The sequence below is a fragment of the Canis aureus genome, chromosome 17 (genome assembly GCF_053574225.1).
Source record: "Canis aureus isolate CA01 chromosome 17, VMU_Caureus_v.1.0, whole genome shotgun sequence".
Lineage (NCBI taxonomy): Eukaryota > Metazoa > Chordata > Mammalia > Carnivora > Canidae > Canis > Canis aureus.
The window spans coordinates 15,002,972-15,023,831 of record NC_135627.1 but is presented as its reverse complement, the minus strand read 5'-3'; the positions used below and the strand labels follow the sequence as shown (position 1 = coordinate 15,023,831).

The following is a 20,860-nucleotide window of genomic DNA, read 5'->3' as shown; positions in this document are numbered from 1 at the left end:
AAGAAAAAAAGCAGAAAGTAGGTTTCTCTAATTTAAAATGTGTTTTGTGAATAAGGAAATGTGGATGTGCAGAGAGGTGGAACACACAGATGTAGGTGGTTTGGTAAATCCCCATGATGACCAGTTAGATATGTTCCTTTACTGGGCTGTCTTTAATGGGTGAAAACCCAGTGTTTCAAACAATAAGGAGAAAGAAATAAGCTAGTTTTAAATACTCGATGGTCATTTTTTATATAACTTAAAATTATTCAGTACAATAAGTACATGTATTTTTAAATAATATTTGAATATGTCACTGATCTTAAATGAAATTTCCAAGTCTCAGCAGTAGTTCCACACTTCCCCAGCAGGTGGCAGACTTCTTGTCATACTTTCCTCTTCTTTCTCCTAGAAGCCAGTGCTAGAGCTCATCATGCGTCAAAACTGCAGAGGAGGAAAGTTTGTTTGGTTACCGAAATCTTAAATATCAAATTAGCTTATTAGCATAAATCTCACCAAAGTAAGAGATACAGAAAAAGCAGCACAGGTGCTGCCTAAGGATCCTTTGTTTTGTTTAGTACTTTTTTGCCTCTTTACATGAATGAGATTAGTTCTCTGTACATTATGGTGTCTATCCATATTGTGTTACAGTACTTAGATTTTACCACCTGGAAGGGCACTCTCATGAGTCTAGGAGGACAAGAACCACATTTTTTTTTTGTCTTTGTTACCTCTGAAACCTAGCACCCCGTGCCTGGCAATGGAAGCCTTGAAAAATCCTGACCATGCACAAAGAGCCTATCATTAATGTAATGGAATAGAGAGCAGAAGCCATATGTGGCCCTCTTCTGAGATGGGAGGAGACCGAGCACTCACACACTGACATGCGTTGACACACGTGCAGGGATCAAGACTAGTGAAGACTTAGAGACCAAAATGGTTTCTTCTTCTGCATCACTGAGCTGTCACATACTAACTGATTTTAAAACACTTGAGAATTCAGAATTACATTTTCAGGCAGAAACGAATTAAAGTATAATTTAAATGAATCCTATTCCACAATTCAAGATGTTAGAGTATGTTTTTCTCTTCAGTAAATTCTGGAAGGAATTTACTGGAAATTCCTTGAGATAATAAGGAAATATAAAAGGGAATAATGAGAGTAGGGGAAGTGGTTATGAGACATCGTTGGAGCTGACTTATGAGTGAATTTCTAAAAATGGAAGACAGAACACAAAGCTGATATATGAGCACACAGTGGGGACAAGGGGCTGATTTTCCAGAGAGAGGAGCCTGGGAGAGCCTGGTGGGGTGTGAGAGAGAATGTGAAGCAATAACTGAAGTGCTGCTGGGGAAATCTCTGCCTCTCACCTGCCCACTCATCCTGTATTGTGCATTTCAGAGAGAATGGGACAAGCTGTTTATTCCAAGACAAAAAGTAAATGATGTTTAAAAAAAATTGAATATAAAAAAATTAAATATAGATTGATTGATTTTCATAGGAGTGTCAACGTGCTTAAATAAAATGTCCTCATTTCGGCTTTGGGCCAGGTCTATGTGTGGGATGGCCTTTCTCTGTTCCGTGCCCATCCATCCAGAGAGGTCTGTCATAGTTCTGCATAGGCTGAGGTACCTAGAGCTACTGGTTAAGCCTCCCAGTCAGGGAAGAAACAGACATCTTTACACAGAGGAAACCCTTGCCAGCTCTCTGTATTGATCAATCTAATCTTTTATTCTTAAAAATATACAAACAGCCAAGGATCTCCAGGCACTTGGGGAGGACCAATAGCAAAAGAAAAAAGGACCAAGATGAATAGACAAAACAACACACTCTAAAGAAATAAAGGTAACAAAGAGAACCAAAGAGGTACTTAAGATAATTCTAATATTTTCAAGATTATTCTGAAATAAATGAAACCATAAAACAGGAAGAAACTGAAATTCAAAGGCAGCAAGCAGAGAAAAAGATTTGTTAAAAAGATGTGATTGCTCCCTTAAAAAAATATCAATAGAAGTAAAAAAAAATTCCCTGAACAGAAGGGGAAATCAGGAAATATAAAAAGAAAACAACCACAGAAATATAAGGAATCATAAGAGACTACTATGAACAATTGTAAACCTGGAAACTGTGACACAAGAAGAAATGAATAAATTCCTGAAAGTGTACAACTTATCATGAACATAGTGACTTGAAGAAACACAATACCTGAACAACCAATTACTAGTAAGGAGACTGAATCAGTAATCAAACCTCCTGAGAAACAAAAAGTCCAGGACCAGATGGCTTCACCGATGAATTCTACCAAACATTTAAGGAATAATTAATACCAATCCTTCTTTAATTTTTCTAGTCAATAGAGAGGAAAGGAACATGTCTTTTTTTTTTTTAAGATTTTTATTTATTTATTCATGAGAGACACAGAAGGAGAGAGGTAGAGACTGAGGCAGAGGGAGAAGCAGGCTCCCTGCAGGGAGACCGATGTGGGACTCGATCTCAGAACTCAAGGATATGCCCTGAGCCAAAGGCAGTTGCTTAACCACTGAGCCACCCAGGCATCCTGGGAAGGAACATGTCTGAACTCATTTTATAACACCAGTAATGACTTGATGCCCAAACCAGAAAAGGTCACTACAAGTAAATTATAGAGCAATACTCCTGATAAACAAAGATGTAAAAATCCTCAACAAAATATCAGCAAATCAATACATTAAAAGGATCACACACCATGATCAAGTGGGATTTATTCTAGAGATGCAAAGATGGCTTGGCTCAACATCCACAAATCAATCAATATGATATAGAGACATCAACAAGATGATGGATAAAAATCATATGATCATCTCAATGGATGAAGAAGCATTTGAAAAGACTCAACATCCATTTATGATAAAAACTAAACTAAGTGGGTACAGAGGAACTATACTTCCTCAATATAATGAAGGCCATATATGATAAGTCCATAGTAACATCATACTCAGTGGCAAAAAGCTAAAAGTTTTCCTTTCAGATCACGAATGAGATAAGAATGCCTAGTCTTACCACTATTATTCAGTACAGTACTGGAAGTAGTAGCCAAAGTGATTAGGGAAGGAAAAAAAAAAAGGCATCCAAGTTGAAAAGAAGAAAACTGTCACTATTTGCAGATGACAAGATATTATATACAGAAAATGCTAAAGATTCCACCAAAAAACTTAAAACTAATAAGTGAATTCAGTAAAGTGGCAGGACACAAAATTAATGTACAGAAATCTGCTGTGTTTCTATAAAGTAATACCAAACTGTAAGAAAGAAAAATTAAGTGGCACCTGGGTGGCTCAGTTGGTAAAGCATCTGCCTTCAGCTCAGGTCATGATGTCAGGGTCCTGGGATTGAGCCCCAAGTGGTGCTCCCTGCTTGGCAGGGGAGCCTGCTTCTCCCTCTGCTCCTCATCCTGCTCATGCTCACTTGTGCTCTCTCTCAAATAAATAAATAAAATCTTAAAAAAAAAGAAAAATTAATAATCTATTTACAACTGCATCAAAAGACAATATGTAGGAGTAAATTTAACCAAGGAGGTGAAAGACCTATACACTGAAAACTATGAGACATTGATGAAGACACAACTAAATGGAAAGATATTCCATGCTCATGGACTGGAAGAATTAATATTGATAAAATCTCCCTACTATCCCAATAAATCTACAACCCATATAAAAATCCCATTGCCATTTTTCACAGAAATAGAACAAACACTCTTAAAACTTATAAAGAACCACAAACCCTAAATAGCCAAAGTAATCCTGAGAAAGGATGAAGCTGAGGCATCAGGCTCCCTGATGTATGACTATCACAAAGCTATAGTAATCAAAACAGTTTAGACACTGGTATAAAAACAGATACACAGATCACTGGAATAGAAAGAAGCCCAAAAATAAAGTCATACATACATGGTCAATTAAGCTATAACAAAGGAGCCAAGAGTATGCAATGGGGAAGTACAGTCTCTTCAGTAACGGTGTTGGGAAAACTGGACAGCCACATGCAAAAGAATGAAACTTTGCCCCATTCTTACACCATACACAAAGATTAACACAAAATGGATAAATGTTAAGACCTGAAGCCATAAAACTCCAGAACAAAACATGGGCAAGTAAGCATCTTGAGATCAGTGTTGGCAATGTTTTTTGAATTTGCCACCAAAACAAAGGCAACAAAAGCAAAGTAAATAAGTAGGACTACATGAAACTACAAATCTTCTGTACAGCAAAGAAATCATCAACAAAATGAAAAGGCAACCTATGGAATAGGAAAAAATATTTGCAAATTGTGTATCTGATAAAGGGTTAATATCCAAAATATATAAAGAACTCCTACAACTCAATAGCAAAAAAAACCAAAAAACCAACCAACAACCTAATTAAGAAAATGGACAGAAACTCTGAAGAGACACTTTTCCAAAGATGATATACAAGTGGCCAACAGGTTAACATCACCAATCATCAGGGAAATCAAAATCACAATAAGATATCAGCTTGTACCTCTTAGAATGGCTATTATCAAAAAGACAAGAAATAACAAGTGTTAGCAAGGATGCGTAACAAAAGGGAACCCTTGTGCACTGTTGATGGAAATTGGTGCAGCACTGCGGAAAACATAATTCCTCAAAAACTTACAAAAAGGACTACCATGTGATCCAGAATTTTACCCCTGAGAATTTATCCAAAGGAAACAAAAACATTAACCTGAAAAGGTATCTATGTTCTCATGTTCACTGCAGCACTATTTACAATACCCAAGACATGGAAACAACCTAAGTGTCCATCGATGGATGAATGAATGGCTAAGGAAAATGTGAGGTGTGAGTGTGTGTGTGTAATGTATCAATTTAGCCATAAAAAGAAGGAAATCCCGCCATTTGCAACAACATGAATGGATCTTGAGGACATTATGAACTAAGACAGAGAAAGATACTCTATGGTTTCACTTATAAGTGGAATCTAAAGCAATACTGAGCTCACAGACAGAGAACCATTAATGGTTGTCAGAGTGGGGCTGGGGGCTGGGCAAAATAGGTGAGGAGGAGATCAAAAGGTACAAACTTCTATTTATAAAATAATGTCATAGAGATGTAATGAACAGCATGGTGACTGTATTTAACATTACTGCATTGTATATTTGAAAATTGCCAGGAAATTTTAAAAGTTCTCATCACAAGAAAAATTTTGTAACTGTGTATGGTAATGAATTATTAGACTTACTGTGATCATTTTGTAATATTGTAATATTACTAATAATAAATGTTATACACCTGAAACTAATATAATGTATCTATCAATTATATCTCAACTTAAAAAAAGGAAAAATGAAGAATAATAGGTCATGACCAAGCTGAGTTTAATTCTGGAACACAGGGATGACTCAATATTAGGAAATATATTAAAATAGTTTGTCATATTAATAAATAAAAAACCAGATAGTCACCTCTATTTCTGTTAAAGAGGCAGTCAATCAAATGAAACTCATTCTTTTTCTTTTCAGATTCTAGTTAGTCAATATACAGTGCTAAATGCAACCCATTATTGATAAAAATACTTAATAAGAATCAATGGCTACTTCCTCACTATGATAAATTTTTGTAGTCCAAAGCTATTATCTTACTTGATAGGGAAATACAGAAGATTGGCCAGGCAAAGTGAGAAAGAGGCCTCGTACACTACTGTTATTTAACATTATATTAGAACTATCAGCGAAAGTAATTAGACAAGTAAAAGCAATATGAACAATTTCAAGTAAGATATGTTTAATCTTGGGAGGGAAAAACCAAAGACAATTAAATATTACTATAAATGAGAATTCAGTATGATCACAGAAATAAAAATTCATATGCAGAAAACAATACTCTGTACAAGTAACCAACAATAAGAAGATATACTGTAAGAGAAAATCTCATTTATAATAGCAACAAAAAAGATGATATACCTAGGAAGAAACTTAAAAAGATATGTTTAAAACTCAGATGAAAAAAAAAATAAAACTCAGATGAATAAAATGTTATGATTCTTGAAAACATTAAAACTGAACCTGAACATAAAGATATAACATGTTCTTAGGTGGGAAGAACAGTTTTCATGAAGATGTTAATACTCTCTAATTAATAGATTTAATCTCCCCTCCAACACCACCGCTCCCTAAAACTGAAAAATTTCGACCTAGATGATTCTAAAGCTTATATGGAGAAATGAACAGGAGTACCAGGAAAACAACAACAAAATAGCAATGAAGGGATATGAGCCCTACTTAATATTAAAACATGTTATACATCTTCAATAATTAAAGGAGTGTAAAATAGGCACATGTATAGACAAAGATCAATGGAACAGGATAAAAAAATGTGCCAAATGAGACATAGATAATACAGAAACTTCGTATATGATAAAGGTGGCAATACAGATCTCTAGAATAAAGATCATTAATTTTTTTCCAGAGTTGGATAACAATCCAAAATGAGAAAAGGATAAGAATAAACAGTTGAAAGACAGAAGAAATTACAAATGACTCTTAAACATCTGACAAGATTCTCAACTCCATCATGTCAGGGGTTGAACTGTATCCCTCCAAAATTCATAAGGTGGAATCCTAACTTGTAGGACTTCAGAATGTGACCTTATTTATAGTCTTTATAAAGGTAATGAAGTTGAAATGATGCCATTAGGGTGGACCCTAATCCAACATGACTGGTGTCCTTGTTGGATGAGGAAATCTGCACAGAGATATATACAGAGAGAAGATAAGGTGAAGAGAGCCAGAGAGGAAATGGGCACCTACAAGTCAAGATGGCCTGGGACAGATCCTCTCTCAATACCCTCAGAAGAAACCAACCTTAATGACACTTGGATCTTGGATGTCAAGCTACCAGAACGCTGAGACAAAAAAATGTCTTTTGTTGAAGCCACCTAGGCTGTGCTACTGTGTTAGAACCCCAGAAAACGAATCTGGTTTATAATGAGAGAAATGCAAAAATTATAAAAGATATATCACAGCCTTAAAAATGATTGACTCTGTGTCTAAGAGAGGTCTTCCAATTTTATTCTATATATTTCCATGTTGTTTTAATGTTTATAACATGTCTTACGTTTGTAATTCAAAATTAAGTAAAAAATCCAATAATTTTTTGTAAAACATTTCATTTTTAAAAAAATTATTTTTATACATAAATGCATATGTACATAAACACAAGCAAACATGCCATTCTTCTTTAATTAAGATGGGGTCAATCTTATTACAAATATTATTCTGTATTTTTAACTTGAAATATACTGTCAACAAAATACGTTTATTTCTTTTGCAAGGCTACACTATATTTCATTGTTTGTATGTAATGATATTTATATAATTAAGTCTATTAATGGATAAATTCTTAAAAAAAATTTTTTTTTTAAATTAGGTTCTATGGCTAGCATGGAGCCCAATTCAGGGCTTGAACTCATGACCCTGAGATCAGTACCTGAATTGAATAGATCAAGAGTTGGAAGCTTAAGCAACTGAGCCACCCAGGTGCCCCAATAGATAAATTATTTCTAGCTCATTAAAAACAATGGCACAACAAACATATGTATATAGGTATCATTCCTTTTTTTTTTTTTTTTTTTAAGATCTGAAAGAGAGAGAGCAAGTACACACACACACATACACGTGTGTAGGAAGGGGCAGAGAGAGAGTGAGAGAATTTCAAGCAGACTCCTGGCTGAGCAGGGAGCCCAATGTGGGGCTGGATCTCACGACCCTGAGATCATGACCTGAGTTGAATCAAGAGTCAGCGTAACCAACTGAGCCACCCAAGAACCCTGTCATTTCTCTCTCTCTTTTTTTTTCCATTTCTCTTTTTTAAATGTAAATTTGTTAAAGTGAATTGCTGGTTCAAAGGGCACACACATTTCAAGTTTTTGTATACACTAATATTTCATTAATTTATACAGCTACTGTATATATGAGTATATGAGAGTATTTACTTGTCAATACCCTTGCTAACACTGTATATTATTAATCCTTTAACTCCAGTTTGGTAAGAGAAACATTCCATCTCATGTTCTGTGCATTAAAAATTTTTGAGGTAAAAAATTTTTTTTTGAGGTAATTAGGTAAAATTTCCTTTCTTTCTTCTCTTTACTTTTTTCCTCTTCTCCCCTCTTCTCTATCTTCTTTATATTTTTTCCTTCAAAACAGTTCTACTACACTACTTACAGAATCTTCTGAATTTAAATAATGTTTTAATTAAATTATTTAATTCATTAAAGACATATGGGTGTGTTTTAAATACTGAACTTCTCAGAAAATAAACAAAATCACACTGGTTTTGCTAGGGAATACACAAAGTCAAGATGAAACACAATTTCATGCTTATGTGAGAAAGTTTATATACAACATTTTTATGTTTATACTTATCATTTCAACTTCTTGAAAAAATAAAGCTGAGGAGAATAAGAATTTTATTCTGAACCAATGGAAAAACTTACTGTTGAGGATTAATATAACCTGTGAAGGTCTCTAACACTGACTGGAGCCCATGGCTATTTTTAAAAGAGTAAAGAAAAATTGAGAGAACGAGGCACTGATGAGGAAAGAGAATTGTGAGGCAATCGAGAAGTTTGAATTAGCTTTACAAGAATATTCAACACTTATTTGTTGAGGGTTTAGGCAGTGATGAAATGCCCAGAAAAGCACAGTTTAATCTTGGAAATGGAAGCAAATCTCATCCAAGTCCCACTCCAGCCCTAAGGCTATTGGAACCAGGAACACTCGGGAAATCCCTACTCTATGTGAGATTAATTTAGGAGATAGCAGGTAGTATTTCTAGTTAGCTATGTATGCCTTTTACTAAACTTCAGGGCTTGGATTTTCCCATTTGGGAAATTTGGTATAATCCTAAAGACAAGCATTTCTTCTACTTTTATTTTTTACTGCTTGTGTCAGGAGGCTAATGCCACAACAACATCCACATATGTGCTGATATGAACTGAAGTTATATCCATGGGGGTAAGAGATTGTCTACCCATGTTTTTAATTTGTGAGCTTAGTCCACATAAAAAGGAAATTCTTAATAATGTCATAAATTTCTTAAAGAAATTCTGACCTAATAATTTGATAAATTCACCAAGAAATGAATCTGTAACTTATTATAATCTGTTAATACAACATATGGTTCATACATCACTGCAAAATTATGACTTACTTGCATTTTTCTTCTTGTTTTCAAGGTGATCTAACAGTTGTCGTATCTCAGTGTCATATTCCACCCATTCTGGGACAATCCTGGCAGCAGCTTTTAGCTTGGGTTCTTTTGTTTTGGGATTATTGCACTAAAAGTTTAAATTAAATTTTGTTAATAAAAAGCTATTATCCTTGTATGCTAATTATACTTCAATTAAGGAAAGAAAGTAGAGAGGGAGGGAGGGAGGGAGGGTGGGTGGAAGGAAGGAAGGGATAATTGTCTAGAAAACACAAAGGAAATGCTCAAGGATGTTACTATGTCACTAGAGCACACAAAAGTTGAGTCCTAAGTACTATCTAAAGTACTAAAATTAGTTTAATAGGGAAAGGATCAAATGATAATTACAAATCATACTTTATGGAAGCACTAAGTGTTTAATGCAAACACCTCAATCAGAAACTTAAAAATTGTTTAAAAACATTCTGATAGTTAACAAGGAGTTTGTCAATTCTGCAAATAGTTTTGACAAAGATCTAATTACACTGACTGTAAAAGAACACAGCAGACTACATTAATAAATATTTTATCTTTTCTTTGGACTAAAGTCTGGCTTATATGCTTAAGTTTTCCACCAACAAAAGTATTTGTTAGCCTTTAGAAATTTGAGTTTCTTTAGCAAAATACATTCATTCCCTTTCATATGCATCTGTTCTAATTACCAACTGTGATGATATTAAAAATCAGTTAATTGGAAAAAAATCAGTTAACTTGAACTCATCAAAATACTGATAGATGTGCAATTCAGAGTTGTTTATAAATCTCATGTCTAAAACTAGTTAACTAGTCTCCCTGACAGACACAGTGAAAAACCAGTGGATGTGGATCCTCCATCATGGTTCCAACTCTACACTTACTAGTAATAAGGCACATGCATTTCACTCAATTGTCTATGTGAGTGTGTGTGTGCCAGGCAGGGGGTGGGTCTTAGTGCTTTATCACAGGGGAAGAAGCCACGATAACCTCCAAGTTTCCAATGATACAGGATCCATTTAAACTACTCGGGAGTTTATAAATAGTTTTAAATATTTATATATAGTTTTAAATTAAAAGGTTAAAAGGCAACACTCATAGGATAGAATTCTGGATGCATGTGACAGCACAGCTGACAAGGTCTGCTAATGAGGTGCAAGGCAGTTATGAGGGGAGGGGTCAGAGATGCCCCCAGAGTGTTTGGCTTGAGTCATGTGAAGAATGGAGAAGCCAGTGACAGACATGAAGGGCTGTAGGAGGAGCACAATGCCCAGAGTTCCACAAGCATCCCACAAGCTGTCTATTAGGCATTAATAGAGAACACATCTTGAAGCTCCCTTCTATGTGATGTTGTAGTTGCCACAACTTGCTTTCTCCTTAGTTCCTTGTGGGAAAGCTATGGGTTGTGAGCAATGAGCCTATTATCTTGATCCTTTCCTCACCAATTATTTCCAGTTCACTCCACTGTGGATTTTTTTCTGTAGTAATATGTTCCTGAAGTAAGTGGGAAAAGAGGATATTCTTTGCAGAAATTAACTTTATAGGCAATACATTCTATAAAGTGAAGACAATGGAACTATTTTTTTTCATTTTAATTGTGTCAGAAACTATAAAATAAAAAGACTATGTTTTCCTTAGTTTTATGTGCTACAATTTTTCCCCTATAATCTATATCAGTAGTGCTTAAATGGGGCAATTATGCCTCTCAGGGGAGCTCTGGCAAGGTCTGGACACATTTTTGGGGGTCGTGATGGGGGGGGTGCTACTGCCATCTAGTGGGTAAGGCTAGGGATGCTGCTAAACATCCTACAATGTGCTAGATGGTCCCCCACACTTACAAATTACAGGGTCCCAAATGCAAATAATGTCCAGGTTGAGAAACTTTACTGAAATGGGGTTGAGACCATCTCATGACATTCATAAGTGCTCTCATTCTCACCTTTAATACCACTAATTATGCTTTTTTCCTCTTCATTAGGCCATTTCCTTGGGATTTTTCTGCCCTCCCTTAACTTTTTCCCCAAGAAACTGACCCAAATTATCATGTTCTCTCATTTTTAAGTGCTTCTGTGGGAGGAATAGCTAGCTGCCCACCAAAATTTATGCCACCTTTTCTCTATGTAGACCTTTCCCCAGGAAGTTGCTGCCCGTCTGGGAATGACATTTCTTAGCTCTTCTTACATCTAGATGTGACCACACAAACCAATTCTCACCCAAGGGGCATGGTTTTTAGGAGTCAGGAAGCACTCCTCACACTTCCCCCAGATCAACATCACACAAGAGAAATATGATGGAAACCACATATGTAATTTTAAATTTTCTAGTAGCCATACAAAAAATATAAAAGGAACAGGTGAAATAAATTTTAATACTCTATTTAACCAAATATGTCCAAATTATCAGTCATTATGTAATCAGTATTAAAATTAGTAATGAGATATTTTTACATTATTATTGTAACGAGTCTTCAAAATCTGGTATCTTACACTTTACAGCACATCTCAATTCAGACTAGCAACGTTTTAAGTGCTCAATGCCACATATGGCAAGTGGCTGCCACAGTGGATAGATCAGCTCCAGATGGATACAGATGATGTCAGGCCCTCAGAGGCTGAGCAGCCACAGGTGGATGGAGGCTGGTCCCTGAGTCATGCCGGACAAGGAAGCTACTCACTGAAAGAACACCCACTTAGAGCTTTTCTTAGGTGAGTGAGAATCCACTGAAATTTGGGGGTTTGTTAGAGTTAGCTCAGTTAACCTAAGTATTACGGATCCCAAGGAGACCGGTCACTAATGTATGAGTCATAAACTTGTGTATCCCAGCACAACCTTAACAACCTCTCATGAGTTTCCTTCAGTAATATTCTTGACCTCTCTTAAGAAAGTCCCTTCCTTTCTTCTTAACGATGCCATCTTACTTGTTTCTGCTACATTCTATTACCTTTGATTGCAACCTGACACATTGGCATGCCTTTTTTCTATGCATTTCTACACATACCTAGAAAATATCTCTATATTTTATTGTCTTATTTTGTTCAAAAGTGTATGAATGTTAATATTTTTTACTGAAGACCTTATAAATATTTAAAACTTAAATTAGCCCATAAAAACAAGATGGTCAGAAGTAGAATGACAATATCTTATAACTATTAAAGACAACATAGTAATGGAATGTGAGTTTGAAACAGCTGGACAATAAATCAGTTTGAAATATTTCATGTAAAAAATATTTCATGTCTAGGGAGTTAAACTATGTAGCACAGTTAATCTGCTTAAAATTAATATGAAAAATATTTCTCAAAAAGAAGAAAAGCAGACATGTATAGGATCATTTAAGTAAACAGAATTATTTTGGTTGTTTCATTTGGGGAAAATACTGGCAGGAGAACCAAACTGATTATATATGAAGATGATAGTTAATCTATGAACACTTCAGGCAGCTCATGGCCTTTTTTTCAGAAGCCCCTGTGTACAAAAGAGTAACACAGCAAGCCCGAGATCACTATCCTTAGAAAGTCCTGCTTGCAAGGATGGCCCCTGGCTGGCAACTTGGGAACCTGGGTCTCAGGAGTGTTCCCACCATTCCTGGTAAGAGTGCCCAAACTGTGCCAGCACTGAGGTTTATGCTGAACACCTGCTTTCCTTCTGGATATTGGGAATTTTAAGTGTTTTAAGTGTTAAGTGCCTGGTATGCAACAGGTTGGGGGAATGCTTATGTGATCAGCCCCCAGTAAGAATCCTGGGCACTGGGTTCCTAATAAGCTGCCCTGAGAGACAACACTTCACAAGTGTTGTGGAATTTCTCACAGCTTAAGGGATCAAGCTCGTCCTGTGTGAGTGCACAGGCTCTTGGAAGCTTGCACCAGGCTTGCTCTGGACTTATCCCTCTGACACTGGCATAAAGCACAGCCATGAGTAGGGTGGTATTCTGAGTCCTGTGAGTCCTCTTAATGATTCCTCAAATCTGGGGGTGGTTCTGGAGGCCCCGTGACACACCCTGTACTTGGCCAACCTAAGTATATAGAATAGTATATAATGGACAAAGCAGAAGTGTGCCATATGGGTGCCATTCTGTCTGTAAAAGAGAAAATACTTCTATTTGAACATTTTCACATCTGCTTACAAGCAGATGATTATGCACTTACCAGATCAATGGTTTTGGCTCTCTGTTTGGATTCATCATCACACCACGTTTCACACCACAGCCAGTCTTGAGGAAGAGACTTAATGGCAACTTGGTAAATCATATTGTTGGGAAGATCCTATATAAATATGATTTAAACAAAAAGACACAGAAATTAGTCAGAGGGAATAAGGTTGATGATGTTAATTAAAATAAAAATAGGTTTAAAAAAATCAGCAGATCTATGATATCTATTTTTAAGCTATTAAATACTTACTATGACCCAATCATCTTGTGTCATGATGAACCCATGCACTAGAACTACGTCCACAGCTGCTCTGGTCTGGACTTCACCCCTGGCATCAGGGATAAAGTGGGAAGCCCAGACACCCACCACCCCCATTCCTCCAAATAGCCTCACTGCCTCCACCTGCCCCGAGACACTAAACGATCACCCACACTATGCCGGCTCTAGCTGTTTCTGTCAGCTACCACCCCACTCTAGATTCGGAGGTGACCTTTTACTTCCCTGTTAGGGAACAGTGCTCCAGGTATTTTCACATTTCTGCATCGTTCAGGACTTTCTAATCAAAGATTGCTGGCTCCTGGGTTAAAGGAACTTTATAGGGGATCCCTGGGTGGCTCAGCGGTTAAGTGCCTGCCTTAGGCCCAAGGCATGATCCTGGAGACCCGGGATTGAGTCCCACATCAGGCTCCCTGCATGAAGCCTGCTTTTCCCTCTGCCTTTCTCTCTGTGTCTCTCATGAATAAATAAATAAAATCTTAAAAAAAAAAAAAAAAAAGGAACTTTGTAAGGTAAATAAGCCTCATAAGTGACAAAGACCTTTAGGTCCTGCCTACAACCACGTGAGTGCCCAAGCCCAGCCAACTCTTCAGATTAGATGGCAATCTCTGGCTCCCCAATGGTTTTGGCCTCATGAGAGACTGTGGGGCAGAATGCCCAGCTACGTCAGGCCCACCAAAACTGTGTGTTAGTGTAAGTGCTATTTTTGGGTAAGTCATAGGGAGCAATAGATAAGGATAATGGGATTGTTGTAGGATTTGCATGCACAAGTCTTTGTGTTGACGTATGTTTTTATTTCACCTTGAAGTAGAATGGTCACAGGGTAGGTATAAATTCAAGTTCATAAGAAAATTGCCAAACTGTTTTCCAAAATGGCTACACAGCATTTTTACATGTTCATCAGCAATGTATGCGAGTTCTAGTTGCTCTACATCCTCGTCAACACTTAGTATGGTCAGTCTCTTTAATATCAACCATTCTAACAGTGTGTGGAATTATTCATTGTAGTTTTCTCATTTCCCTAATGACTATCTTCCAATCTTTCCAGGGACTTCTGCCATTTGACCATCACCTTTGCAAAGTAAAGGGTCTGTTAAAATCTGTTTTTTTAAAAAACAAGATTTTCTTTCTTAGTAATGAATCTTGAAAGTTCTTTAATGTATTTGTTAATTATTTTCGATGTAAATCATACTTTTAACAGGTCTAAAAACATCTGCATAAGCAAAGGCCACAGCGATTTATTTTCTCATCTTCTGAAAGTTTTATAGTTTTACATTTTAACTTTAGATTCATGTTACATTTTGAGTTAATTTTTATATGTAGTATGTATTAAGGATGGGAGCGTTTTTTTTGTTTTGTTTTGCAAATGGATGTCTAATTGTTCCAGTACCATTTGTTTAGAAGGCTTTTATTGCCTTCACACTTTTGTCAAAAGTCAATTGTTCAAATGTATGGGTTATTTCTGGAATCTCTACTCCTATTTATGGATTGAATTACCTATCTTTACACCAAAGCACACTGTTTTGACTACAGTAGCTTTATAACAAATCTTGAAATCACGTAAAGTAGGTCTTCAAACTCTATTCTTCAAAGCTGTTTTGGCTATTTGCATTTCTATATGACCTTAATTTTAAAAATGCTATTAGAAATAGTATCTTTTCAGTTTTAATTTCCAACTGTTGCTAGTAAATAGAAATACAGAACTGATTTTCATATATTGGTCTTATAGCTGCAGTATTACTAAGTATGCTTATTGGTTACATACAACTTTTTAGTAGATTACAGAGGATTTTCTACATAAATGATTCTACTGTCTCAAAAAAGAGTTACTTATTCCTTGTTAATCCAATGCCTTTTATTCTTCTTGCCTTGCTGTATGTACTAGTACCTCTACTACAATGTTGAATGGAAATGGTGAGTAGATATCCTTGCTTTGTTCCCGATCTCAGGGGGAAGGTATTCAGTATTTCACCATTAAGTATGATGTTAGCTGTAAGTTTTTCATAGGTGTCTTTTTAAAAAAAATTTATTTATGTATTTATTTGTTTAGAGAGTGCAAAAAGAGGGAGAAGCAAAGGGAGAGGGAGAGAAAATCTAAAGGCAGGCTTTCTGCTGAGTGCACAGCCTGATGTGGGGCACTATCCATGACTGGTTTGTTTTATAAATTTTCTCAAAAAAACAGCTTTGGCTTCATAAGAAAATTTATAAAAACATCATTTTTAATTTCACTAATTTTTACTCTAATATTAATTATTCCCTCTTTCCACTTAATTTGGTTTTAATTTGTTCTTTTTTTTTTCTAGTTTCTAGGTAAAAAGCTGAGGTTGACACCTTTTTTCTTTTCTTTTAGGGAAGTGTTTAGTCCTATGAATCTACCTCTAATACCTGTTTTAACTGATTCAGATGATGTACATTATCATTCACTTTGTATGTAAAGAGAAGGCTAAAATACAAATAAATTCAAGTGAAATGGTGGATGGCTTAGGTGACTGGTCAGAAGCCCAGAAAGGGGGGCGCCTGGGTGGCTCATTGGTTGAGCATCTGCCTTTGGCTCAGTTTGTGATCCTGGGGTCCTGGGACTGAGTTCCATATGAGGCTCCTCACAGGGCCTCTCTGTGTCTTTCATGAATAAATAAAAATCTTAAAAAAAAAAAAAAAAGCCCAGAAAGGAAGATTAATGACAATGAATTCTGGGGTAGGAGCTTATGGATGAACCTATGAGAATGGCAAAAATGATCAAGATCTTTGTGTACTGCATGTTAAATATCTACCAGAAAGCATTCAACAGAAAAGTAGCACCAGGTGACACACAGAATGAATGTGGCCTGTTGATGTAAGCCAGCCAGCCTTGGTCACTGACCACTCCAATGGTACAATGGGTACATGAAGGGGTATTCAATGATGGCAGAAATGGAAACTATGTGTGGGCCCAATGGCATGGGCTCCCACTTACCAAGTCTGATCTAGCTCTTAGAGCTGCCAATAGCAGAGACAAACAGTGAGCTTCTGACATAGCATTTATACTTTGTAAAGACTAATCAACTGCTTGGTGGCAAGCTGACTAGATTGGACCCTTTCTAAACCAACTAGGGACATAGATTTTTCTGAACTGAATTATATACATTCTGTGTATAGGTCTGCCTTTCCTGCTTGCAAAGACTGAGCGCCATTGCTGAAGGGCTTACAGAGCTATCCACTGAGAAGGGATTCCGTTTAATATTGCATTAGACCAAGAGACCCACTTCATAGCAAGGAAAGGAAGCCTGGCAGAGAGCACATGACCAAGAGATCCCATGGTCCTGTCGCATTCTACACAGAAGCTGCTGGCCTGACAGAGCAATAGAATGATTTACTGAAGGCACAAGAGGTGCTACCTTGGAGACAGTACCCTGCAAAAGTGGGGTGTCGTCCTCCAGAGGCAGCATTATAGTCTAAATCACCAGCCATTATATGGTGCTGTGTCATCACATGGAAGAATTACATGGGTCCCAGGGGGCAAAGTAGAAATGATTCTGCTTATCCTCACTTCCAGTGACCCTCTTGGGGAAGCTGTGCTAGTTGTCCTCATAATTCTGGGAGGTTCCGGGTTATATCATTAGGTTAAGTGAATCTGGAAATTTGTTGGCTAATTAGTTCAGGTGGGACACAGGACGAAGGGTATTTGTCTTAAAGATCAGAGATAGAGACATGTTTAAATGATGATGGAAGTAAGAAAAATATATGGTAAGCAAGACAGAGCATGTAGTGGGGCAAAAAGGTCTAAGGAGAGAAAAGTGAAGATAAAGTATGATTTGTTTTGAAAATGTTGAACTGAAAGTGAAAAAATTATGTGTGAGTCAAGATAGTTGAGATACCCAATACAGAATTGTACCAAGGGGAGAAAGAGGCTGAAAATGTAAGATTTTGAAGGTTACAAGCAGGGAATTGGAACAGTCTGTATCTATGTGTCGAAAATGAGTCTGGGAACATTCTACTTACCTGATCGAGGTTTGAAAGACTGTTTGGATCTTGACTGAGAGCTTGGTACTGGCCCCGGAGCCTGTCCCCTGCTGCAATTCTTCGGAACTTCTTGAGATCCACTACATACAAGGCACTGCAACAGTGAACCGTCTTGGTGGCTCAAGTTGGTCATGTATTTTCACTTCCCCCCAGTGACTGTCCACAGTAATGGAACTGACATTAGATAGCCCTGGGTCTAATAAGAATGAATCCTTTCATGAATTTTCTCCCAACTGTTTCTGAGAGGTCTGAGGTTTGTTATAAATACTGTTAGGATCATATCCTTGTAGAGTCACCTCAAATTTTTTTCTAAGATACCATGAAAGTCATGGCTCTACAAAACAACAGCAGCTTTGAAGACAGTATGCAACAAGTTATTCTGTAACAAATTATTATTCTGTAGTGGTTAGGAGCTTCTCACTGGAGTCCTATTACTTGGGTTTAACTCCTGGGCTCAGCTATGCACTAACAGTATAAGCCTGGGCAAGTTACATGAGTGCTGTGTGCCTCAGTTTCCACATCTATAAAAAGGAGGGTAAGAGTATCTCAAAAGGTTGTCAGACAGATTTTATGAGTTAATTCATGTAAAGTCTTGTAAGAGTGACTGGTGTGCGATAAACATTAATTGGTTGCCCTTATTGTCTGATTTCAAAAAAACTGAGTATTGTGATCCAATAAGTTATTTAGTTACTAAAAAGGAAGAGTAGAAGTTTTCTTACCTGATATGGTATTTCCTTCTTAAAAGATGTGATGCCCAGTATCCCTTTTTCCAGAAACGATATCCATCCATTTCAGTGCGGCTATCACAAAATGGGGTATACCCATAAGGTGCTCCATCCAGATCAAAATCTCGGAGTTCTGTTAAGTCATGTCTCACAATCTAAATAATTAAAATAGTTTCTCTGATGGAAACTATCAACTAATATAATGTTATTATTATATAATAAGCCCCTTTTTATGAGAATTTCAAATCATTACCTGACTGTGGAAATAAAAATTGTATTTTTTCTCACAGCTCTTTCAAGCAGTAGGGAGTTTACTAAGTTCCTTTTCTCTTGTTCTTATAGATTAAAAGAAACCTAAGATGTATATGCCTAGTCTATATGACAGTGGTCTTACTCAGTAACAAGAAGAGTTTGTTCTGTCATTTTTTTTTTTAAGATTTATTCATTTGACAGAGAGTATGAGCAGGAGGAGGGGCAGAGAGAGAGAGGGATGAGCAGACTCCCTGCCAAGCACAGAGACCTACACAGAGCTTGATACCAGGATCCCGAGATCATGACCTGAGCAGAAGTCAGAACTACCCACACACCCCTTGTCATGCCACTTTAACGAAGACAGTTTAAACAAAGTGTATTTTGGGAAGAAATTAAATATTTCATAGTATGCCACTCTTAGTTTATCAAGGTATAGACTAATAATTCAAAATAATTATGATAAATCTCCATTATTGTAGTATTGACAAATATTAGTCTGAATGATAAAGAAAAACCTCCTGATGAATCTTCAATGGCTTTAATGAAATAATATTAGTATGTTTCTTTTTTAAATAAAAATTTTATTTATTTAAGAGAGTGAGCAAGTGAGTGTGAGCAGGGGAAGGGGTAGAGGGGGAGGGAAATCATCCCAAGCGGACTCCATGCTGAGCCTGATGCAGGGCTAGATCCCAGGATCCTGACACCATGACCTGAGCTGAAACCAAGAGTTGGACGCTCAACCAACTGTGCCATTCAGACACATATTTTTTTTTTTTTTTAACAGATTCAAGCCTGCTGGGAAATATCACTGTGTAAGTTGGGGGAAGACAGGAGAAATATATTTTATGTTAGATGGTATGTGTGGAAGTCCTTAGTTCATTACTCACATTTGCCTGTTTTCTTAATTTTTAATTATAATGATTTATACTTCTCAATTTGGAAAATACTACAAAAATAATAATAGAGTTTATAAGTAAATTCTAATACAGGATTTGAAAATACACTTTTTGTCCTAAATATAAATTGTACTAACTTGTACAATTTATGTAATGTTAATATTTACACCTCACTGTTCTTAAAAATTCTGTGTATTTTTCAAATATTTTTTCCCATTGATGATTACAAAGGCATGCAAAGGGTAAATTTTTAGATATATAAATTTTGAAAGGTGAATACTGTAATGGTTTTTTGGGGGCTAAATTTGGGACATTTATCTCCCTTAAGTAGAGTGAGGAGGATTTGGCTAATGCCCACAATTGCCATGGGAGACTCAAGGAGAGTTACCTGTAATAGCCAATTTTTTCAGCAAGAAGAAATAGCTCATTTTAAACAATCAGCTCATTTTCATAAGAACTCAGACAACTACTTTTATTGTGACTAATGTCAGTACTTATTTTTTAATTACCAAAATTAAAAAACTACTACTTCAGAGAGAAAACTACCATGTTCTAAATAATAAGTGGTACTTCTTGTGATACATTGGATTTTCCCCTGGAATTCTGACAGTCTTTTTTTTAAAATTATTTTTAAAGATATTTTCCTTATGTATCATATTCCTGTCACATATTTTTATGTGGTGTGGTAACAAAGATAATAATGAACACCAGCAACATAAATGGAGTCCCTACACTCAGACAGAAGTACAAAAAAAGTTAAGTGATACTAAAAACAATAATTAATCTTATTACCTGGTCAGCATCCACAAAAATGATTTTGTCCACTGCTAGAGGAAAAAGGACATCGAGGAAAAGAATTTTGTAACCCCAAATAATCCTCTGTTTTTCAGTCTGCTGATGAAGCCAGCGGGGCCATCTATATTGCACTAGTTCATACTGGAATCCATACTCCTCAGCCATGTGAGGAATTACCTCCTAAAAACATACACATACACACAAATCCAACATGTTCAAGAGAGAAAATAATTTTTGTTTTAGAGAAAAAAATTAACATTGTAAAAAGTAGAGTTTTACTATAAATTGTTATAAGCTAATTGGTAAAATGCCTAAGTTACTTTTACAATTTATATCTATTATTGAAGAATACAAAAGTGCTGACAAATATAAAACAACAAGTATAGATGACATTAAAAAATAGGTACACCATATTGACTAGCAAGCTTATTAACTAAAATAAATGTTCCTCTAGTTTTTACTACCAATGTTTGACCTGAGAAAGCCTGACTATACGAGGAAAAGTGTCTGGATCTTGGAACATGGATGCATCAAACAGTTTATGTGAATGTGAACATGTTGGCTGGTCA

At 36.3% G+C, this 20,860-nt stretch overlaps 1 protein-coding gene across 2 annotated transcripts in view; it reads right to left on the bottom strand.

The window, feature by feature from the left end:
* Positions 1-202: 202 nt before the first annotated feature.
* The window catches only part of UGGT2 (UDP-glucose glycoprotein glucosyltransferase 2), a 184,242-nt gene continuing 163,584 nt past the window's right edge, over positions 203-20,860 (bottom strand). For both annotated transcript variants that reach the window (XM_077855166.1, XM_077855167.1), the window contains exons 34-39: positions 20,289-20,471; positions 18,343-18,503; positions 17,603-17,717; positions 13,343-13,459; positions 9,189-9,315; positions 203-423 (exon numbers count right to left, since the gene is read on the bottom strand). In XM_077855166.1, coding sequence (XP_077711292.1) covers positions 401-423; positions 9,189-9,315; positions 13,343-13,459; positions 17,603-17,717; positions 18,343-18,503; positions 20,289-20,471 — 726 coding nt within the window. In that variant the 3' untranslated portion in view covers positions 203-400. The remainder of the gene's footprint in view (positions 424-9,188; positions 9,316-13,342; positions 13,460-17,602; positions 17,718-18,342; positions 18,504-20,288; positions 20,472-20,860) is intronic.